The sequence below is a fragment of the Ostrea edulis genome, chromosome 2 (genome assembly GCF_947568905.1).
Source record: "Ostrea edulis chromosome 2, xbOstEdul1.1, whole genome shotgun sequence".
Lineage (NCBI taxonomy): Eukaryota > Metazoa > Mollusca > Bivalvia > Ostreida > Ostreidae > Ostrea > Ostrea edulis.
Window position 1 is genome coordinate 69,524,552 of NC_079165.1, and position 20,872 is coordinate 69,545,423.

A 20,872-nucleotide genomic window follows, 5' to 3' on the forward strand; every position below is an offset into this window, starting at 1 on the left:
TATATCAATATCATTTAGTGTGGTCCCTCTTCCAGTGAAAATATCGAGTATATTTTTGTGCAAAACTTTGAGTCCTTATTTAAGCCAACCCTAGAATGAATTTATAGTACATTGGAATGCTTGCATCTTAATATACCTAATCAGTGGTCCTTATTAAGATTACATATATCCCTTATTCAAACCCCACCCTACCCCGGGCCATGATTTGAAGGAAATTGAATCTGCAATATCCGAGGGTGTTCGCATGATAATGATGACACATCATGGGCGCTGCTGAATTTGGGGAAAAAATTATTTAGAACTTCTTAATATATTGCCATCTATAAATTTGAACCTCTATTGTGGACCCACTCTACCCACACATCCCGGATCATTATTGGAATAAACTGAAATCTGCACTGAGAATGGTTGCATATTGATATGACCTTGCTGGTCTTGAGAAGATTTTCAAAGATTTCCCCTTATATATTCCTACGCAAACCTTTGCTCCTCTCTTGTGTCCCCCGGCCATGATTTTTGTAACAAACTTGAATCTGCACAACCCTAGGATGCATGCATATTGAGAAGATTTTAAAATATTTTCCCTATGTATCCCATGTAAAAATTTGATCCAATAATGTAGCCCCACCCTACCTGTGTAAGCCTTAATTTGAACGATGTTGAATCTCCACTCATTAACAAAGCTTTCACATAACTTCTTCTTTTCTGATCCAGTGATTATTGAGAAGATTTTTAAGTGGTGCTACCATATTTTCACTATCTCTTAATTATCTCCCATTTGAAAAGGGCGTGACCCTACATTTTGCTAGCTCAGTGATAGCAAGTTCGAGCCCCGCTTATACCATGATCACGTCAAACCTAAGGTGTAAACATAGGTAGTGAAAGCTCCTTCGCCAAACGCCCAACATTAAAAAGTGAGAATCACGGCCCGGATCTTTCAGATGACCTTAAAAGCTGAGCTTCCGTGTCACGACAGGCGTTGGTATGTAAAAGAACCCTTACTACTATGGTCATGAACGCTAAACATATGTATGAATTTGTGGTACTATACCCACAACTAGTGACGTCTAAATATGAGTGAAATTTTTTCGAAGGGACGTGAAACAAAACAAAAACAAAATATAATAGTAAAAAGAAAAGGAAAACATTTAGAAATTCCCCTTTACCCAATAATGCTTCCTGGCAAGTTTGGTTGAAATTAGCGCTGTGGTTCTGCAGAGGTCGAACATGTGTAAAGTTTAAAAACGGACAGACACAGAGAGATGGACAACATGTGATCAGAAAAACTCATTTAAGTTTATAACCCTGGTGAACTAACAACCCAAGATTTGTTTGTAGAGTAACAAACGCGACGGTGTTACTGGACGACAGAGTAGTGCTTAGACCATCTTGCAGAGTATATTCATACTGATTTTAACTACGGATTGCTCTTCAACTTTTACATTCAAACATCATATCTCTGTGCTGTTTCAACATAGCATATTTTATAGATATATTATGTACTGTTTGTCAGCTGATAGGGTCAGCTCACGTTAATTGATCCTTCAGCAGATGACTCGAACAATTCTCAATCACTGTCTATATATTACTGTCGTTTAATAATGAAAGGTAAAGATAACGAACAGTGATCAATGGAAGGTGAAGATAACGAACAGTGATCAATCTCTTAACTCCTACAAGCAATACAAAATAGATAGTTGGACAAACACGGACCCTGGACACACCAGAGGGGGATCAGGTGCCTAGGAGGTGTAAGCATCCCCTGTCGACCGGTCACACCCGCCGTGAGCCCTATATCCTGATCAGGTAAACGGAGTTATCCGTAGTCAAAATCAGTGTGCCAAGAACGGCTTAACAATCGGTATGAAACACGTCAGACAGCATTTGACCCAATGATAGGTTGTATTGACGAACTAGATCGTTATAACGACCATAGAATTAGCGAAATGCTGACTTCAATCGAGACTGTTGAAACCCCTGTACCATCAACTTGTTTGTCAGTAGCTTACCTCGATTTAAACACTGACTATACGCAGAACAAGCTTTTGCATATCGAATCAGTTGAGATATATAAACACCATATGCAGGTGATAATGGAATATTGTTACATAAATATGGGAAGTTGAAATCATCCCGTTTGTCATACAGTTAAGTTGTCAGTTTGCCGTTAATGTCTACTTTCAATAAAATATCCAAGTATGAAGCAAGAGTGGACGACTCTGTGGTGTCCTTTATTTCGAGCTCACAGGGATATATCAAATGGACATATGAATGAAAGTTATCATTGTTAATAAACAAAACGTCATCGATATATCGAAATGTCGAATTCTCATAACTCCTATAACCAATACAAAATATATAGTTGGGCAGACACACCAGGGGTGGGATCAGGTGCCTAGGAGGAGTAAGCATCTCCTGTCGACCGATCACACCCGCCGCGAGCCCTATATCTTGATAAGGTAAACGAAGTTATCCGTAGTCAAAATCAGTGTGCCAAGAACGGTCTAACAATCGGTAATAAACACGTCAGACAGCATTTGACCCAATGATAGGTTGTATTGGCAAACTAGATCATTATAACGACCACACAATTTGCAAAATGCAAACTTTAAACGAGACTGTTGAAACCCCTGTACCATCAACTTGTTTGTCAGTAGCTTTTCTCGATTTGAAAACTGACCATACGCAGAACAAGCTCTTGCGTATCGAATCATTTTTTAAAGTCATGAGTGTACGACAATCCTATACACAAAAATGAGAGAAATATGCTAGTTTTGCATTGTAATAACTAGGTTTTAAATAAACTTTTGTTAAAGATTTCCTAACTACGCTTTTCTGAAACTATGTACAATGAACGGTGTTAACTATAATCTAATAATGAGAATTTTTCATTGGTATTGAGACATCACTAGCAGTAGGCAAAGTGCCACAAACTTAGACCTGTGTATGGCGTCTTGGGTTTTATCAGTGAGGATTCTTTAACATGTCTATGTCGAACGCGACCTCAGTTTTCAAGGTCTCATATGAAAGACATGCTATGGATATGAATAGCTTTTGTTAATAAAGTATAATAAATATCTTGTTTTAAGCTGTTACGCATAGTTTATCAATCGGTTTAGAGAATGTTTTGGAAAGTTTAATTTACACGTGCTAAAGTTAGTTGATAAAACACGAAACTACATCCGAATCATAATTGTAGCTCATATATGCCATATGCATATCGATTTAACAAATTACAACTTCTTGTTTTGTAGAGACAATTTTAGAGTTATTCTTCCTACAATGTATGTATGTAAAGGTACACGTACATGCATGTACAAACTGTATATGTAGTATTACACTGTAGGTAGGGATCTGTATATGTAGTATTACACTGTAGGTAGGGATCTGTATATGTAGTATTACACTGTAGGTAGGGATCTGTATATGTAGTATTACACTGTAGGTAGGGATCTGTATATGTAGATTACACTGTAGGTAGGGATCTATGGAGTTTTGCATACTTGTCCTTAGCTCAGTTCTCCTTAGCTCAATTCTCTTAACTAAATGCAAAAAAAAAAAATAAATAAATAAATAAAACGCTCGCGTTTCGCCATTCATGTACATGTATTTATTAATTTAAAGATCGTGAAAACGTAAACCAAATTTCTAAATAAATATATATATATATAAAACTTTTGACACAAGCTGCAACCAATTCCTTTCAAAAGCATACTGACGATCCAACACACATTATGTAGCATCCCAATGTAGACCATTATATAAAACAGAATGAAAAGATTCAAAGCTCAAAAATATTTCACGAATTCCATTGAAATCATAAATCACTGCTTCCTTTTTTAGGGTCGTCTTTGGATAATGATTTAGGTTTTCCGATCTTTTCCGAGCCTTTCCATTGTAACTTCTCCGTTTCTAGTGGATCGAAGTAAGAAAATGTGTCATCGTATTCAATGTAATCGTCATATTCCATTTCTAAATTTTCTGAAGGAGAAGTGGCACTACGCGCTGGCGACAAGGTAAGTTTACTCCTAGAACTATTAACACTTGAGCCCTGAACACTTTTTGGCGAAGAGGTTTTGGAATTTTCCTGTCGTGGACTTTTAGGACTTTGTCCATCTGGCTTTGGCAAGGCTTTCTGTCGATCTTCATTAACTATATCCTCAGAGCTGTTCATGACCCTATCAATGGACGGTAGTGACACGGATTTTTTATAACTTTCAGTCAAAGACGTAGGTCTTCGCAATTTGATTAACTCTATACTGGGTGACTGGACAAAGGAAGTCGTCTGCTGCATAAACAGTTCCCCTTTTTCAGGCGTGCAAGAATCATCTGAAGTTCCAGATCCTGGCTTTCTAGTTTCAATATCCTCTTTTGCCATATCCTTCAGCTCAATGACTTCCTTCGAATCCCTTTCCTCGGAGATATTATCCTTGGAATCCTTTTCGTCATCTACCTGTGCATCCACCGGAGGTATTGAATTAAGAACTGTTGGTGTTGGGGTAAGGGATCCTGCAGAATCGGGTGTAGCTAGACATTTCACACTCTCTTTAACTTTCTTTTGACTGTAATCAGGATTTCCTTTCTTTTTCTCCACCTTTTCCTTAGCGCTTCGATCCTTTCGTTTACGAATAAGAAGTTCATGTTTACTTTTAACTGGAGATCCTCCATTGGATAGTCTTTTGAATCTTGGCGAAGGATGAATCTTTGGCGAACGAGTTTTTCTATTCGACAGAGGACTTGCATTGAATAAACTAATTTTACTGTCCTCCTCCTGTATGAGATCATTATGAACTAATGGACTAGGTAAAGGCGTATAATGTCTAGAGGGGGGTTTGGGGCTCCCTCCTGGTTCTATATCCGCTTTGATTTTTATTTTGTTTTTACTACGACCACTTCTGTTACTAGAAACTGAAGAGCCACGTGATATGTGAGCGTCACTATCCTTTCTGTATTTCTTTCTTGCATTCTTTCCAGTCAAAGGCTTTTCCATATCAATATCTATTTCTATCCCCTGACTTATAGCACTATGACGACTTGGAGTACTATGCATGCTTGTACTTTTAGGGAAATGCTCTGGTGTATCCTCTTGTTTCGTCATGGCATACTTGTGAGTCCTTTTGCGAAACACTTTATGGTATATTGATATAATAATCACTACTACGATTATAACGGCACAGAGAGATATTCCAACAATTGTCACCGTGCTCTGCCAAATGCCCTCTTTCGGTGGAGGTTCTGTAACTGTCACGGCCGAAATGTATCTAGATTCATTTTTCACTGGAAAATATAAAATATTATAAAACATTGCACTTTTGTCTATTGTGTAATAGGGCATTGAGATCGATGATAGGGGAATTGGCGTACATAAGATTCAGTAAATCATTTAAATTGTGAGAGAGAGAGAGAGAGAGAGAGAGAGAGAGAGAGAGAGAGAGAGAGAGATTTGGAACGAATTCTGCTCTTTATTCTTTCAGAGTGGTGGGCTTTTTAAATCTAGGATTATGTAACACAACTTTAAACTGGAAAATCACGACATCTCGTTGACAGTTTAATCGAGAATTATGACGAAGGATTTACAAATTTAAGACCATAGTCCGTACTTCTGCATTACATGTATGTAACAATCCCATCTTTCCAAACACCCCATGTTTACCTTGTATGTAGAAGGATGCTATAAATCCATGGACATGAATTAGTTCTGAAGGATATGACAGAACCCAAGGAGAATCAGTGGAGGAATTGACATCAGAGAAATTGGCAGACGACTCTGTTAACGTCATAAACTCTATCAGCATCGTTCCAGTTGTGGAAATGACCTTCTTCAGATCTATTTCGCCGTCACTTTTTGCTATAAGGTCAGCATTTGACGTCCCTCCATTGCGAATTTTTACCCATTGTTTTTGCTCGAACAAATTAAAGTACGTGAAAGACAGGAAAACTTGATGATTGCTTGTTGCAGATATAAGCCACATAGAAAGACCAGAACAACGTCCCGTCGCGATAATCTCTCCCTGTTTTGAATTGATCTCACAACCACAGATGCATGATTTGTCGAGTGAAAGAGTATGAAGAGGTGTTTTCGGTATAAGCTCTGCAAGATGATACAAATTTCAACCATGAAAAAGAACAGAAGATTCAACAAAATCAGGGTGGACAATCTGTCAACATAATTTTTAATGATTATGTAAATCGAAGAATGATATTAATAATGAACCTTTTATCCTCAACACATCGAAGCATAAAATTCAAAATCATCGTGTAGAAATACAAAATTTCAAACTTGTGCAATACATTCAGATGACCAAAAATAACTTACCTGGACATTCTTCAAAGCAGGGTTTCCATTCAAATGGTTCCCCTTCACAATAAAGACCCCCATGCATGGGAGAGGGATTGTTACAGATTCTGGACCGACTGACCTTCCCTGACCCACAGGTCACACTGCAAGCACTCCATGAGGACCATGGACTCCATCCACCATCTATTGGTAGAGCTGGAATACAAAGAAGAGAATCGTGTTGATATATGCATGTACGGCATTATTGAGGAAAAGCGAAAGAGCAAAGGACATCTGAAAGTCAAATTCTGCTCATTTAGAAAATTAATTTCGTGAGGTCAATACTATCTCTTTAAAACACATACATGTAATACATTCATGCAAAAAAGATGAATAATTTTACATTCATTGATAACATTGTAGTGCACATTAGAAGAACAACATCAACATTCAGGGCATACAAAGAATAAAATCATCCTATAACAACATGAAAAATGTGCATTCACTTACTCATTGCCAATGTAATTATGAAAAAGAAAAGAAACCCGCCAAGTTATTTAATGTTTCTACGTAATGTGCAAGATGTATACATGGTTATTGGCTGCATAATTAATGGTTATAGCAGATCATAAAATTATGAAACAAACTATTTTATTTGTAAAACTGTTCGTGTCGTGTCTCAATTTATCACTGGGAAATCGCTTTAAAAGTGCAAAGAAATATTCAATTCTTCACAACTCCGAAGTCATTATCGCAACAAAGTAAACAGGCTCGTACAAGTAACAATTTTGAACATTTGTGAAGAGAACGTTACAGTCCTTATCACAGTCAAGTATATAATTGTTCGTGTAGTTTTATTTTAAACAGCACCTCTGTAAAGCTACAACAGAAACAAACAGAGTATGTACACCTGTGTTACGATCTAATCCCAATTACAGGAACAGTAAATCAACCATTCCAACGGTTACACCAACATCGGCTGATTTTACATAATAATATCCGCAATCAATTCAGTAAATGTATCAACATTTTGATTGCCTGTCAGTTCTATTGCCGTAATTGCAACAAAGTCAACATTTAGAAGCAACACAAACACTTCCGCACACAGTTTACAGTAAACTGATACCAAAAGTTGTCTGTCGATATTTGACTTTCAGAGTCAATCATCATTATGTTGTGTACCGGGCTCTTAAAACAGCTCTTACGAACTCATTGATTTCAGGTTGAAAACGCAGATGAACAAAGCCATCAGACCACGAGTTCAGAGGAAATACCGTTCTCTCGGATCCTGCTTTTTAAAATACACACCAATCAATAAACAGAGCCCATGTTAATTAACTCTGATTGCAGTACCCTTTGTATGATTACTTATCTAGTGAAATATGTTTTGAATCATTTCTAGAGTTATTGGTTGTAAAACAATTCTCTCATATTTGTCAGCAATATTAATCTTCTACCGGTGTGTGTGGTCAACCCTTGATTGAGCATTTGTATAAATTATTCAGTATTGTAGATATTATTGAGCGTTGATTACGATTGTTCCATTCCTCCCATTAAGGATTACTTAGGAATATTGTTTCTAGATTCACGATAAATATAGAACAGAGAAGGGCGTTATTGAATGATATACAAGAGTAGTCTATGGTTACAGGGCACTACATCCTCAAAATATATGACCATATGACATTGGACACTTCTGTGAAATCCTTGACTTGTTTTGACTGTAGTTCCTGGATACATACATGGAGAAATACCACATGAACTTGTGTTTGTGGACCATAAAACCTGTTACATAATAGCATATTATTGTCCACTTGTTCTTGCTTTTGCCGTAATTTAAAATACTCTAGAGAAAGTTTTGGCGCCTACCGAAGGCGTAAGTTCTTATGGTAGACTACTTGTGTCCAATCCAATTTACCATTTCTACATACAAAATAGTCTACTTAACAACTGTAAAGGAGGCATGTCGTTTCATTCCATTGTCCTGTAAATCACGCGTTTCCTCATATTTGTTGAAATAAAAATAAAATACATGATTATTCATATAAAAATGACCGACTTTTATAAAAATCTGAGATACAGGGTTTTTAAAGTGAAACAGAATTCTTGTGAAAGCATGAACAGAGCCGGAAGACTAGAAGTTGATTAATACGAAATTCTACTACAATGAATGGGGACGATTCCACCCTCAAGCAATAACGGTAATGGAATTACACAAAAACTCAACGTGAGGATGATTACGAGTGTAATGGAAACAATTCAATTCTGCAAGTATTCCAATTACCTTCTGCAGTTAGGATGCCTTCTTCTATTTAAAGTGCGATGTATCATATAATAGATTAGAGAGCAGCACAGTTTATGACAAACGTAACCGAGAGTATTTGCAACACGACAAATGCATACAGTGAATTTCAAAGTACTCTGGTGATTGATGTTGTTCCAGTGGTTACATGAAATACTTTGTTTTCGAGGGATCATATTTTCGTGGTTTGAGAAAACTAAGCACGTTTGTGGGGAATTGATTTAGTGGTTGCAGACTCAAGTTACTCACTATTTCATTTCTTGTTCATGCAGAAATTAAAATGGGCATTTCGTTACCACGAAAACAAGAAAAATTTAATCCTTTTCGAAAATTAATTATCAACAGTATATTTTGATAAGATCTATTGAACTAATCTGTGTACACTATGTAACGAAATACAGTTTATCAAATATGGGACCATTGATTATCTATGTAGGGTCAACATATCCTTCGCAATCGTGCCTCTTTCTTGCTTGATATTTGTTTGAAATTTTTAGCAAAACAAAATGAAAATCACTCCTTAAATTGGATGTGTATTTTCAGACATGAAAAGAAACCACTTATTGACTTGTTCTTGTCCCTACATAAACATTGTATCCTTGTAATGCTTCACACATTTTTACAAGATTAAATTCCTAAAGTCGCTTAGTTATATGAAAATTCATACTTTTTTTTAGACGATCATGCAATCTTCAAACATAGACCATTCTCTTCTGAATAGAACTCAGTAAATTCAATAACCTACATGTATATGATTATTCTACGAAAAAATGACATTCGTTGTTATTTTACGAATATAATTTAACATTGAATAATATTATGCATGTATATATTTTCTCAGACAAATTCTATCTCTGTATTGTAGCACCTGTACCACATTGCCCTGTTTTCGTCTCCCAATCACCCTTTCTTGTAGATATTTCAAGTTTTACAGAAACTTTCCAAATAATAACAGTATGATACTGCCACAATGTATTAGGAAGACGAGGTTAGGTAAACTAGAATTGTGACTAAATTATATATATATATATATATATATATATATATATATATATATATATATATATATATAATATATATATCTGCCATTTTGCATACAAATGCACCGCCATTCTTACCGGAATCAGGGTGTGTTGATAAGCAGAGAGACTTCTGAACCGTTAACTTTTCCATGGCTGAAATACTGACATATTCAAAACAATATGCTGAAGAGATGCTCTGAAACAAGGCGCAATCAAAGAAGATGTTGGTTTTGTCCGGGTCAACTTTTTTCTCTGAAATGTATTTTCGTTGGTAAGGTGCTGCAATAGAACCACTTTCTCTGTTCAGCATGTACAAGCGAATTCTATCCTTTGTCCCAATGCACTCAGGATATGTATAGACTAAGGTAATATGCCCTATGCAAGGAAAAATGGAAGATGAATAAATGTCTACACTGTAGGCATTGCTCCAAGTTACCGTCATAACTCCACTTTGTGAAACAATATTGCCGGTATTTACACTGTTTCTGAGTATTGCTTTATAATTTCCAATGGTATCAAATATATTGCATGGATAACGTATATCTTGACGAGGCGAAACTATATTTGATATGGGAGTTGCGTGAAACACGGTATACTGATCACTTAAGCTTTCATTTTTGTCTTTGACTAGGTCTATATGAAACGAATAACGCTTTAGCAGTGGATTGCATTTTGCAGTTGACTGGAATACAAGAGTAACAGCTTGGGTCTGTGCTACGTGATCTGGGGGCAATTTCAATGTGAATGAGGGCCACTCCACGTGGAAAGTAGAAGTGGTTAAAATGGGTCCACCGGCGTAAGAGTGAAGTTCTACGATATGAGATGCTGAAAACTCTAAAATTCCACATCGTACGCTAACGCTGCCATACGATTGGCCGTATGGAAGACCAAGTGTCGTAATTTCCTTTCGAATGTGATTTTCCATAACTGATAAAATCCTCAGGAAGGCATTTGGATGAGAAACATTGGATGGAATGGTATAATTAAGGATCAGGTCACCGGAGAATGCCACATATACCACAGGCACGTGAAGAGCATAGCTGCCATCTAAAAAAAAAAAAGACAAATAAATATATAAACATTTGAATCTTCTTTTTTCTGTGAACCTTTCTCTTTCTTTTCAGTCTTCATGAACTATATATTCTTTCACTCCACCTTACAATATTGAGCACAATATTTATAATACATGTATGTGCCATTTATCCGAAAGTGCATGTTTTACATAATTACTGTAAAGATCTATAAATTTGCATGCACACATTGTTTAATCTAAAAGGTTTAGACCTACGAATGTAAAACAAATCCTATATCTTTTTACCATTATGTGTTTAAATACACATAGTGCAACAGACTGGCAGCAGTCTTTGTGAAATGTGTTCCAAATGACCTCTTTGACAATTTGTTCTCCGGAAACAAGAAGCCCTGTTATAATGAGGACTTATTGAAGATTTGCTCTGATTATGAAGGCTAGTCGATAATTCTAATAATGAAGCCGAGCAACTTAACATTATGCCCAATATCACTTTCAAGCTGATAGAAGGCACAAAATCAGTGCCCAGTGTTCATGTGATCGTTTCCAGACTTTGTGCTCAAATTACATGTATTCGAAAATTACCTTTCTGGGCCAGTGCAGGGGAGATATCACAAGGCTTTTAACGATTGATAATTTATTTGTTATGCTTTGAATTTAATATCATATCGTGTACATCTAACTTTCGTCATACAAATAAAAAAAATAAATCATGTACTCTTCTTGTTAATTATTTAATAATCGCCATATTTGCAAAATAGTATTTTAGAATTATAGTACAAAGAAGTGCAATATAGCGCAACCGTACACCTGCAATTATCTTCTAAATAATCCATGCACCCAGCCGAAATTCAACACCATAACAAGCTACGAAGAGAGTCTAGTGACTGATTGTCTACCCTCTACGTATTCAGGTGAACAAATGGGGCTTCTCCAATGTTGTTTAGTTCTGTAGAACAAACTCCGAGTTAATGACACATGGGAGAATCTATCTAAATTTCGAATTAAGTCTTAACCATTCCAGAGATGTGAAGCATAGATTAAATGCAAACCATTAATCTATAATTAAATCATCGAAAATGATTTTTAAAAATACCCGGATTTAAAACAGCTTACCAATGCGATCAAAATATCAACACAGAATGAAATGAGCACCATAATCAAGATCTTAGACCACACACGAAACAAAAATCATATTAAAAGTATAAGTAATGGAATATTCATCAATGATCAAACGTTTCCATTTCCTTAATAGATCCTTTTAAATATTCTATTTCATGGGAAACTTAACAAAGCAATGACAGGATGCGAAATCCCGGATCGTGTCTTTAATCTGCACGAGGCAAATTACAAGGGGAGTTCGCCCTGATCCATACACTATCGAATGTGTCAGACGATATCACCATCGGTCAATCATAGCAAGACAGGGCGACACAAGAAATTAGAGCCACGTTACAACAGAAATCCCAATACACTTTTTTAAAGAAAGCACCAATAAGGAAAGTTGGTATCTAGAGAAGGGTTTTAATGAATGATGTCCATTTGGCCGATGGACATAACACTATTGACTAAAACATTATGTTCTTTCTAATACCATACAGATGAATCTGATACCAGTCTGGCCCCGGTGGGAGGTGTCTCATAATCTAACACCTATTTGCTTTTGAAAGATTATTCATTTAGAATTAATCCGAAACGCTATGTTGGCTAACGAAGAAAAGGCGTCAGGCGTTTTATCATCTTTCCATGTACACTGGCATTTATGTTTATTAAAGGAGCTGAAAGAAAATACTGCAGATTCCATATCGTCTTTTTATATGGTAGATATATCCCTCCTGATGACTGTGAATCAGTTGTTTAATTTGACATGCAACACTGCAAAGGGTGTAATTACATAAGGACTTCTATTGAGGAAACAGATAGACCAGACATAAATAAAGGAGACAAATGAGGTTGGGAGGTTTGAGGCTGACTGCCACTTTAAGCGTGTATTCTTAATATAACAGAACATACTCACAAATTTATAATATTGATTTACAGCTGTTGTTTTTTCTTCTTTTAAATTTCTATTACATGCACGTAGGAACATTTGAAGATCATAACTACCGTGCAGTTATTTGATTTATACATTAAAAGTTGAGTACAGGTGTATACTGAATTTGTTTCTAAGGAAGTAGACAGAAGCACTGTCAGTTCATGACCCCTCTGGAAATGAAATCTGACTTAAGTCTTATTAGTTTGATATTCGTTTAGTTTTCTCGACAAGAGGAAAGATGGCAATAATCCTGCTAGACGAGAATAAAAGGCAAATTAGTGGTCTTCTGTGTTTCTGGTGAAATCATTTCTTCCCTGAATCCTGACTGATTATTGCTATGAAGACCCGAACACGACACTCAGTGTGATAATACTGTGGCTATCAAATTAATTAATTGTGACGTATGCACATTCTTTAAGTCGCATATCGAGTCTACGAATGCGGGTATTAATGGTCTATAGACCCGTGTTACTGTGGGCTCAGATCCGTGATATAAATGAGTTTTATCGCTGCACGTTGCAGTATTTGTCGGCAAACAGGTATGAACTTTCGTGACAGTTTACGGATTTAGACCCATTTCTTCTATAATTTTTCATTTTATCTTTACGCCACCTCTAAAATTCACGTCCACCTTAGCTAAGCACGGCAAAGAAGGGCGATATGATTAAAAGCTACGCTATTGTGCAGCTTAAAAACACTATATTCCCCTTGTGATTTATGAAAATTCAATACAGTAGCGTTACATGATCGGACTGGGGTATAGGTAATTTCCCGGAGCAAGACCACGCGGCATTGCATTTCAATGGGTTTGATGGATAATGAAAAGACTATTTCCAATGCTTTAATTAAAATCGATGGGTAAGCTTGGTACCGGGATGCTATTAAAAATATATCCACCTCTTGTTAATGCAACGCACATTTTCATTAATACTGAGTAAATATGTTTGAGCATCTGTTATTTACAAAAGACTTCAAATGTCAACCCAGTGTGTAACGATAAGGATACATCAGTTCTAGAATTCGTAATTACTTCTCGTCATCAAATTCTTCAAATTTCATTGCAGTCTTTTAAAAATATTTTATTCCATACGTTGAGCAGAATCACGTGCAAGAATTCTAACATCGTTTTTGTTCCGAAATTATTTTTTCTCGTTTGTCACATTAAGTGATGATAAATTCTTTCAGATTTCCAAAATGTCACAGGGTTCTGCAGTTACTGCGTCAATGTGCGTCTACAAAAAATGACAAATGCGGACGTCTACTTAGAAGGTAATGCTAATTATAGAGTACATGGCAGGGGTCACTGCAACAAAGGGGTCTTGTTCTCTTTTTTCAAACATGTGACTCTCAGACACCAGAACAACTAACTATTGTAAAAGTGTTAATGCTAAAAATGCTATGAAAGTTTAGAATCCGATCTTTTCTTTCGACATCTTTATCTTGAATTTGTAAAACACTTTTCTCCTCTTCATCGCTCCGAGATCGCTTCTCTCCACAATCGAAAACATGGCATAACTTTATAATCTCTCCTAACGTATGCCAAAAACGTACTTGAAAACCTACAGCATGATCATAAATACCTTTTGATAAATGAAATGTATATGCAAAACATATACCGTGCATAATAATATTTCCTCGCCAAAATGGATTTTTAATGACTACACAATTATAACCTTTAGCGAACACAGACCTATACCTCGATGATATCTTGCAGGGTGTCAAATATCCCAAATTGAATTAGATAAGTTAGCAGTGAAAGTTTTAATCAAACGGAATTATACCATTTATTTGCTGTTTATTTACATACACACTATTTTTGCATTAAAAAATTACAAAAATAAAATACCATTGTCCGCAACTTCTGTCCCTATCGCCGTAAGATATTAATGGAAGTATGAGAAATATTAAGAAATGAATACCTACCTGTAAGTTTTGTCAACTCAGGTGTGGAAATAAATATCCAGACAACAATGAAAATTGTGTATGAAGGTGTCGGCGTTTTCATTTCTCACTTTTCCCAGCGTCCTTCATGTCTTCGTTTGATTCCTCCTAATCCACATTCTCTTTGGCATAAATATATTCCATTTTGAACTGTAAGACAGAAACTACAATATTGAACAAAGCACGCTTTCAAGTGTATGTCATGCTATAATAGACAGGTGAAAGAAAATAGTGCGTACTTTCTGTTTGGCGTTATCGCGCTCGCTGAACCGTTCCTCGTATTGCCTCCAATCTGTGCGGAGTTATACAATTCTAATAGCGGCAGATGTATTCCTTGTGGTTGATCTTTGTGAACATTTTAGTAAAATATAAACAAAAAAAGTTCACTCTCCTTCATGATAGAGACACTGTTTTAACTTCAGTAAAGATGTTTCTTATATAATCCGTGAACATGATTATGGGCCATCGGAGGTAGATGAAAATTTTACTGCAAGTTCTAAATTACGTCATTCCTTATCCACCCTTCCTCGTGTATACTTGTACTCAAAGTCAAATTTTACAAAATTTATGGATCCTGTTTAATTTATCTTGACCCCGTTCTTACATGTCTGACGGCATTCACTTTTCGCCAAGTTCAGGAGGCCTGCGATCTACCTGGGAAGGAACGGACAAAAATGTTATCGATTTATCGAGTCGTTGGGGGACACCTACTGCTCTCTCACAATTTAATGCACAGCGGCGAAAGGAAATGTCATTTTCTTGTTTCCTCTTCTGTATTATTATTTAAACATATGCAAGTCATCATCCATGGTAACATTTCTCAAATTAAAATTAAAATGAATAATCCTATTAATCAAATTTAAAGGCATTGAAATCATATCAACGAGTCTATTTATTTTTCACTAAATAAAGAGTAATCTTCCCACCTTAAAATTGAAATGCCAATTTAACAAAGTCTCTTTACAATTCGTTGGGTTGTAAAAGCTGAAGACACTTTAACACCATTTAACGAATGGCTGGCAGTCAGACAAAAGAAGAGGAATCTTGTGTCTATTTGCCATTTTAACTCGCATGAAGATTATTTCATTGAAAAACTCACAAACGCGTAAAACTTGATATTTTGAATATGGTGTCGCACAGTTCTTTGTATTAATGGTCACGTCCAAAAGCAGTGCTGAAGACTCTATAAAAATATGCCCAAACATAATTATATAATATTCTGTGAAACATGCAATGTGCAGTCCAAAATAAGCATTATTTCCTGAAATCACTGTTAATGAGAAATCAATAGAGACAGATGAGGCATTGTAAGTGCCATCTGTAGATATAAAATATTTACCGTCAGATCGAATCACCTGTCGCCATCTAACCGAAAACAAACTACAGGGACAAAAGAGATGTACGTTTCACAAAGGCAAATCATTGCAGTGAGCAAACGACAACATATATGATAAATGACACTACCCGGGCAGTTATGTGTTTTACATTGTCAGAGACCCGAGAGGTGTCGTTCGAGAAACAAGGGTACCCTAAGGATGTTTGTGTTTCTCCGTCGTTATCTGGTCGATTTGATTGAACAAGAGAAACATCTCATTCTGAGTGGAAATCCATTTTGTTTGTCAACGTAATCAAACAAAATCCCACTTGTTGCGGGGGTAGATCTCCCAAATCCCAGTTGATACCGCCGTACTAGAAGTTCCAAATCCTGAAGTCATCGCCAGATCAACAGAGTCGCGATAAAATTGACTTTTTTAAGGATTAACGTTACATTTGTACTGTAAATAATTCGACGGTTATTGAAATAAGAGAAAATCCATTGCTCATCATTGATTTGTGTTACGATTTGTGAAATATACACTGTGTACATTTGCATGTTTTAAAGCAGGATTATAATTAATGAAGTTTCATGTAAATGTGAGAATATTCTTCCTTTCATACTTATGGCATATGAAATAAGTATTTAAAAAAAACCGAATGATGTTTACTTTCCGATTCTTGAGACTGATTATGAAGTATATGTACATCTATATTCACACGTTTTGATTTACATTCAACGATATTCTGATTTATATTCTGAAACATGAAGAGTGTTATTTGTGCGCTCAAAAAGCTATGATGTATTGTGTATAAAATTGTAATCTATATTCAAAATATTTTTCCTTAACACCCAAAATCTATATTCTGAAATATTGTTATTCACATTTGCAAATGTACAAGCTATGCACACTCCATAAAATATCACCACAATCTTGTTCTGAGTGTGTTTTGTTTTACTTTTTATTTTTTTAATTTCTGGGTATTAGTAATTATACATAGATTTATTCATAAGCAGTCGTATTGTAACTGTGAGATGGCTTTGGGGTGGACACCAGGAAGGAAAAAAGGGAGGGAGACCGAAAACAACCCGGAGAAAGACAGTGGAATCAGAAAGGGGAGGAGGGAGACCGAAAACAACCCGGAGAAGGACAGTGGAATCAAAAAGAAGGAGTGCAGGATGGAGAAGCTGGAAGAAGGTCAAGATGGCAGCAAGAGACAGAGTGGTTTGGAGAGATGATGTCGCGGCCTTATGCGTCTGGGTACTGGCGTGGAGAGAACTAAGTGCTAATTGCAAAGTAAGCTGTATTGTAAACTAACCTACAGGTCGACTGAATCATGGTACATCCTACAGTTAATGGATAGTTTTTCTTCACAATTTCTGTTAACCTTTTACCTTTGTGAGAAGGTTGCTTTAGCTGTAGGTTCAGTCTAATGGCAAATCTTTATTCATCCTACCGAATAATCCTTATTAACAATATACACGTACACGTATTGTTTAAATCAAATTAATATTAATTGTTATATACACTAGTAATATTTGCATGAAAGGAAGGACCTCGGAATGTTTGTAATCTTGCTATATGTCTCACGGTAGTTTCACACAATGAAATATCGTCAAGCCAAACTTATAGTGTGCTGTTTATTCAAACTACCTGTTTTATTCTTAATTGGTCATTGTTTGCAATGAGAAATTTAACAACAAAGCTTTTGATATCGGGTATGACATTGTAAAATTTTACTTGAGTGGGATTCAAAGACGATCACAAGAGGTTAGTACGTTATTAACACATCAAAGACGTCGATCTTATCTTAACACGTAGTATGTATGCTGACGTATATGTACTTTCATTTTTTTGTCAGTAAATTAAAAAGCGCTGATCCGGAGGACATATCATGTTACTTTTTATCAAACATTCAATGTATACACACCCTACAGCGATGTTTCAAGAATATGACATATGCAGTCATACCATACTAAAATCATGACCGGTCCTCTCTAACACGGGTGTATTATAACCGTGCATCAAAATCATTTGTTACAAAAGACAGGGATGGCGGTGCAAATCGATTTCGCCATAAAATAGACAAGACATCCGACGTTGATGACACTTGATCATCTCCTAGTTTCTACGCTCACATGTATTTATTCGGCGACAGTTACCAGACCCATATTGCGTAACAGAATGCAGCACGGAATATTGATACGCATACCTGTTACTTCCACCTTCTCTCTAATTTCACAAACGCACTTATTGACGGAGCATGATTTAGAATTAATATTTCTGCTTCAAAACAAATAAACCTCTCTCTCTCTCTCTCTCTCAACTAATACTTATACCGGCACGAGAGAACCATTGTAATTCTCGTGTCGGTGCGATAAACTGACGATAAATCAATGAAGATGCTGACAATTGATGTCGACACATCCTAGTTAGATGCATAATGCACATAGAGATCAATTTTAAAGGCAGCAAATAAATACTTCTGAAACCCAGAGACCCTTTTAATATATTGAACATTTTCGTTCGAGAGGGGGGGGGGTGGGTAAAAAACAACACACTGATAGATGCTTTAAACATTTTTTTCTGATATATTTATTAATTACTAGATACCATTACCACAAATATCCCTCCAAATTGTAAATATAAAGAAGTAATAAATAATCTATTAAAAAAAAAAACAAAAACAGGAAAGCACAATATATAATTATACATGTACATGTATATTGCACAATTCATTAGAACATCTGGATTTTTAACATCTATGATCTGTAAGGTCTGCGTTTTCTTCCAATTTTTAATAATTTTACAATCAAATTACTCAAAAATATATACCTATCCAGGCATCAATGTTTTCTGTAGCATGTTAAGAAAACAAATTGATATTTAAAAAAAAAATCCTTTCTAGTTAATTTAAATGAAACCATAAGATATTCTTTTATAGTTAATGTCAATGAAATCAAATACTGAGATTTTTCTCTCTCGATGAAATACAAAGAAGAATCTTGATATTATACAAAAGATACTTTGATACAGTGGACGCATACAGTGTAAACTCAGATGGTCGGATACACAGTTTCCGTATTAAATCTCAGCTTCAGCTTTTTCCTCATTATTTTTATGATATGTCCAGTAAAGAATGACTCACCTTCATCAAAGTCCGGAGTACGGAAATTTATTGTTGGCGGATGACCAGAGATAATGAATGATGAAGTGATGCCGGAATCAAGGAGAAACACTACCACGTGGTTCTATGCGTTACCAAAGGTTGCATTATCCAAAGCTACCAATAACGAGATTGAAAGTTACTATCAGTATTCACCACAGCAAACAGAGGAAAATTCTATGTGAATGACAAAACAGAACTTATCCGTCTGTTCATCGAAAGATTCCAATCTAAAACAATAGCTTACAATGAATATCACCGCGTGCCAACCCGTCGATCGTCTGCTTCTCATCTTACCTTTATGGTCGTGCTGATTGAATTCTGATCACTGGAATTTCCATATAGAATAAATCAATAGGTATTCCTATACAAATCAATCAGACATATGCTTTATTGATATGATACTTCAACGAGATCAAAAGGCCCCGACAGTTATATTGTCTAACTGTAGAAATAAGTATAGAGGGTCATTTCTTGATATGAAAAAATAGAATGTGGGCTAATAGTATATTATGTCGTAAAGGGCGTTTGAGAAAATCACCAGAGGAATTTGATGTGCTTGTTAATTTGGTTACTGTTTTTGTGAAATCATTTGAACAGAGCTACAACGTAACGGGATCTGTTGACATGACACAGACACCATTTCCAGCCAGAGGGTATGTGGATAAAGGACTCAGCTGCACATCAATGCAATGAGCAAAGGGTCGATACGGAATGACTCCCAGAGTAATCAGATACTGTCTTTTAATGCCCTTTCATCTTACAGATAATATATCATTTTATAATTGGGTATGAAATACTTAACTCAGATACAACAGGTCTTTCATCGTTTTGGATACAGATTGTAAGAATATGGTGAATCATACAACAAATCCACAATGTAATAGTGTTGTTAATTATGTTGTTTTGGCGTTTTTGTTGCATGTTTTGTATGTGTTTTTTAAAACAATAAAACTGAAATAGAATATCTTCATAATATATTCCTAATCGACCTATTGCATAATGATATTATCCGTTAAATCTACCACAACAGCAAAAATAATGAATGAAAATCTCTTTGGTTTAATTTTGTTGTCAATAAGGGCAAATTTTTTGCAATATTCAAGTTTACACATGCTTAGTGGTGCATTTACCTGAGATAGATTAGTTAAATTAAATATCGTTTGAAACACAAGGTATGTACTGAAACACGAATGTCTCTTGATAGGCGACAGGAAAGCCTGTGGTACATGTAGCTCTGGTGGTCTATTCTCTACATGTACAATTCTATGAATGAGGTTTGTAGATCAGGTTCATCAAACGTTGCACAGATGAAAATGCCTTGTCACAAGGATTGAATTAAAGCAAGTAAGTATTTTGCCACAGATGGACTGGCCAAGAGTTATATATGCCCTCGAATCTTCAGTTCCGGGTACAAAATAAGTTCCCAGTCTATCTCCCCTCCCCCTATAAAATCAAATCATCATTATGGACCAATGAATTTAGCGATTGGCTACCGAAGCTAAAATAAAAATTACCATGTAAAACATTGCTCCTCAGATAAGGTGGTAAATTGTGTGGAAAAAAATCATTAGAAAAGGAACACGGAGACCATAAATCAGATGCTATTGGACAGAGGTCTTTTAATGATACGTTATCATGCGTTCCTATTGGGAAATCAATCACAATAAATGAAACAACGACAAATATTTGGTACTTTGGCTAACACTTTGACACACTCTGTATTTAAAGCACATCTACGAACGTGGTCTTTGATAGAACAAACCCGATTACCAAGTATTTT

General features: G+C 35.8%; 1 protein-coding gene across 3 annotated transcripts; it reads right to left on the minus strand.

Annotated features, from left to right (window-relative positions):
- Positions 1-3,587: 3,587 nt before the first annotated feature.
- On the minus strand, positions 3,588-19,381 carry LOC125679460 (uncharacterized). Of its 3 annotated transcripts, none has more exons than XM_056157112.1 (7): positions 19,337-19,381; positions 19,072-19,206; positions 14,590-14,757; positions 9,698-10,648; positions 6,317-6,493; positions 5,654-6,091; positions 3,588-5,277 (listed from the first exon to the last, which is right to left on the minus strand). In XM_056157112.1, exons 3-7 carry the CDS (start codon positions 14,669-14,671, stop codon positions 3,818-3,820), a joined length of 3,108 nt encoding a protein of 1,035 aa, XP_056013087.1. In that variant the 5' UTR covers positions 14,672-14,757; positions 19,072-19,206; positions 19,337-19,381; the 3' UTR covers positions 3,588-3,817. The 3 variants fall into 3 exon arrangements, with proteins under 3 accessions (XP_056013087.1, XP_056013086.1, XP_056013085.1); XM_056157111.1 differs by lacking the exons at positions 19,072-19,206; positions 19,337-19,381 and adding exons at positions 14,847-15,790; positions 15,947-16,838; XM_056157110.1 differs by lacking the exon at positions 19,337-19,381 and having other exon boundaries at positions 19,072-19,319.
- Positions 19,382-20,872: the final 1,491 nt, after the last annotated feature.